General features: G+C 32.1%; 1 protein-coding gene across 2 annotated transcripts in view; it reads right to left on the bottom strand.

Moving 5' to 3' along the window:
* LOC107444770 (puratrophin-1) overlaps window positions 1-4,262 on the bottom strand; it is a 259,571-nt gene that overhangs the window by 152,809 nt on the left and 102,500 nt on the right. For both annotated transcript variants that reach the window (XM_071182930.1, XM_071182931.1), the window contains exon 6: window positions 364-463. In XM_071182930.1, the coding sequence (XP_071039031.1) occupies window positions 364-463 (100 nt within the window). The remainder of the gene's footprint in view (window positions 1-363; window positions 464-4,262) is intronic.

Below are 4,262 nucleotides of genomic sequence, written 5' to 3'. Positions count from 1 at the left end.
TATATATATATAAAGTTTACTAAAGTAATTTCACTTTCTGGAAACATTTGGCCAAAAATAAAATCTTAAAAAAGTGTGAAATTTACAGCAGTTGAGGATAAATTCTATTTCAGAGTTGGATCAACCGAAACTAATCATCTTTTAAAGCTTTGTTTCTAACAAAGAAAAAAAAACTTCATTTGTAATGAAAATATGAAGGCAATGCAAAATTAATTGTATGTAGCATATTAAAAGTAATTTTTGAAAGGGGTAAATGATCAATGAATGCCTGATCGAGTCGCACATTTTAAGGGATTTGAATAGAATATAGGATTTATTCAATGTTCGAGTGATGAATATGATAAGAAGAATAAAGCTGCTTACTTCAATCAAACAAAAGGTTTCGTCCAGAGTATTCCAAAAGTCTTCGAAATGTTTTGATGCGTCCACCAACACCAGAAATCCCCTAGAAGCTATCTCTTTCCTAAAAAATGTCCAATTCTTTTTTAATAATCAATCAATCCGTTACACTGCATAATTTTTAATAACAACAGTTGGTGAAGAAAAAAAATAGCTTTTTAATAGGCGTTGAAATATGAAATTTTCAAATAAGTGAAATGAGGGAGAGACAGAGGAGAAAAATTCAGCTCATCTTCATTTAATTTTCAAATATAAACTGATGATGGATACAAGTGAAATAGGATACACAAGGGGTGCTCAACCAGCGGACCACATGCGATCCGCGGGTGCCTATGAACGCAATGAATTTTTTTTCTTCGAAACATACTGAATTTTATTTTGTACTATAATGGATTTGCTTAATTTATTTTTAAATAAATTCAATTAATTGAAATTATTTAATTTTCTGCTAATTTGTTATTAAGTTTACTGATAAAGAAAACTTATTATCATATTTGCTGCTAACATGAGTAAATATGAATGCGGCCCTTCGTTAATCTACCTGCTGTGCAAGTGGCCCTTCATTAAAAAAGGTTGCGCACACCTAGAATACACCATCAGAATTCGAGATACAAAATGTGGAGATTCATTTTTTCTGACCAAATTATAACAATTCTGCCAACAGCAATTTTTAAAATTTTGCATTCAACCCTATTAATCTCTGTTCTCGTGCATTTAACATTAAAAGATTTTTTTTTAGCCTCATTCATATCAATCTGCCTAGACTGTGATGAAACTAAATTTTAAAAATTTCTCGCATATTTTATAGTTTTGGAGAAAAATCCACAGGTGTTCTAAAATTTCTCATCTAATTATTAAAACCCTACTTATCACCTTTTTTGAAAATGGTAAAATTGCGTGGTAAAATGTGTTTCACAATGGTGATAAATTTTTGTGGTAAATAGTGCGTAATTTTTTAAACTTCTGTGAGTTTAATAAAATACCTAATTGGATTTGCATCAATGACTGATAGTTCCGTAACGTTTGGAATTGAGCTTCACGTGTAATGAATGTTTAATGACAATTAATTCGTCTCAAATCGATTGGCCCCCCGAGGGATTTCCTTAGAGAAACGGTATTTGGAAGGGGGGAAAAAATGGGGCTCAATCACCGAATAAAATCAATCCTCTCATATTCCGGTCAAAAAACAACTAACTAAATCAGAATAAAAAATCAATCGTCTTATGTTCTGGTCAAAAAATAATTCATTAAATAAAAATAAAATCTATCGTTCTGGTCACAAAATAACAAGTAAATAAGAATATTTAAAACTAATTAAGTACATTAATTGTTTTATATTCCAGCAAAAAATAACTAGGAATAAAAATATTTTATTGCACAAATAAATGAAATAAAGTTCGTACAAGAAAAGTTTCGGAAAACAATTCCAGCGTAATTTAAATAAAAAAAAGAATCAACTATTAAAAATGTAAACTCTGCAGAAATAATCAATGTTAAATGAACCGTTAGAACAATATGCAGTCTTAGCCGGGCAAGGCGGTGGTTGTTATTATTGAGCCATTGGTTAAAAGGCTTGAACGTACTCAATTATTAGTGCAAGTTAAAAAATCAGGCACAAAAACATACTACAGTGATCCTTCAAGGAACCAAAATTTTGGTTCATTATAACCGGTATTTCACTCTATTCGTACTGCAAACAATTTCAACTCATTTTTCCGAACTGCTCCCTTTTATGACACATTATTTAAATAAATGACTCATAAAAAGACATACAAAAATGATTAAAAAACAATAGGTAGCAACAAAAAATGTGTTACATACCACCTCAATAGATGGTTTCAAAAATCTGTATATGTATTTTATGAAGAAATTTCACAATTACGATCACGAAAAATGAAATATTTTTACGAAAAATAAAAAAAAATATCAGTCGAAAATGCTCATAATAACCAATTTTCTCTCTTCTTTTGTTTCACTATATTCACAAAAAATAATATAATATGAGTATAGAAAGGCAATGGAGCGACCATTTCGTTCACTATATCCGGTTCACTATAAATCATGTTCACTATAGCGGGGTTTGACCTCAATTTTTCGACGTGTCAGGGTACCTATAACAAATCAGCAGTTTTTTAAAAATAAAAAGCTTTAAAAAAAAAATAAATGGTCAAGAGAATGGAGAGTCAAATTTTCGAATTATTTTTAAACTTACCGACTAATTGTACAGAAATGAACAAAAACAATATTACTTTCAACCGCGTCGAAACTATTGAAGCCACCCTAATTTGATTTTTCAAAGAAAATCAATAATTTAACTAATAGTTATTTTTTGCAATAATTGAGTAACTTTTTATGATTGTCAATGCCTAGATATGGGAGGTAACATTAAGAAGAGGTCTCGGGGAATAGGAGTGACCCAGGTTCGAATCCCGGGGATGATGGCTGATGGACACGAATTCTGGCTCAAAGATAATCTCACAGATGGGCGGATCAGGGGTAAGTGGCGGGTGGGAAGTGCTTCATAGCATCCCGTCGAGCTAACCGCGAGAGCTTTTTTGTGAAGGTCAGTTCCATCCAAAAGTCTATTTCTTTTTGGTATAAATTCATTGCTTAAAGACATATTTCATGTTTTGACCCAATCCATCAACGTCTTTGCAAGACTGAAAGAAAGTAGGGAGGGAAAAATGGTTTTGCATAGATAATTGCATATTAGAAACAGAGGGGAAAAAAGAATATAAATGTATACATTCATTTTACACACACACACACACCCATACAAAAAGAACAATCCCTAAGGAAGGAAGGTAATTTATTTTGATGGATTGAAAGGCTTGTTTTACATTTTACTCAGAAGCCAGAGGTGAATTCCTTTGAAGAAAAATAAAAATAGCGGCAAAGGGAAACCACTGAGAATAAAATGAATAGAATTACGTATTTTTTCATACTTCCTGTTTCGATTTTTTTCCTTCACACTAGATGGGGATTTTTAGTATCTGTTACAAACTGATACAACTAGGTATCAGTTACAAAACCTGATATTTTAAATATCAGATTCATTTTTTAGAGACATATCAGATACAAAGCGTCGAAGTTCAGAGTCATTGTTTTTATTATCACTGCGGGTTCCTACACTGAAACAAAACAAAAAATAGATAGCATAACATAAATTTTTTTTTCGTTAAAAAAATACGATAGAAGTAATTTTTAATGAGTGCGAAGGGACTGCAAAATTTGTTTGTAAAAATAATAGAAATATAGTACTTAAATTATTTCTGTTTAGTATGAAAGATGTAGAATAACTTAACTGTATATTTTTTTTTTCCATTGTTCTCTGAAAAACATTGTCAACATCAAAAAGATTTGCAACTTATGCTAATACCAGCAAAGCCTGCGATAGGAAATCATAGCCAATTTATAAGGTGTTTATTCAGTGGCGCCATCTATGGCCGAAAATACGACTTCAGCCACTCACAGATCGTTTTACAGGGAGGACCCATTTCTACGTCATTCATCCACGGGTCGTAAGTTTGATCTGAATCAGAGTACGATCCGATTCTGAACCCCAGAGGTATTTTGCTTCTATTTTATAACCGTCATAGAACAGCCGATCGAATTTTCCATTTACGACAACTAACTCCGTATCCTAATAATTTTGAATTCAATCCAGAAGACATGGGATCTCGTGGATCAAGTATTGGGAGACATTTGCCTTCGTGGAGGACCCTTAGAGAGAACTAACAAGTATTTGAGGGGCATGGAGAAGAAAACCACGAAAATCTCCCATGGTTAGCCTGACGGAAAGGGGACTCTAACCCATAATTCGTCTACCACTGAGGTCATTTTACGTCTCATTATATATATAT

Source organism: Parasteatoda tepidariorum, chromosome 7, assembly GCF_043381705.1.
Source record: "Parasteatoda tepidariorum isolate YZ-2023 chromosome 7, CAS_Ptep_4.0, whole genome shotgun sequence".
NCBI lineage: Eukaryota > Metazoa > Arthropoda > Arachnida > Araneae > Theridiidae > Parasteatoda > Parasteatoda tepidariorum.
The sequence above is the reverse complement of the archived record's forward strand: the minus strand, read 5'-3'. Positions and strand labels throughout refer to the sequence as shown.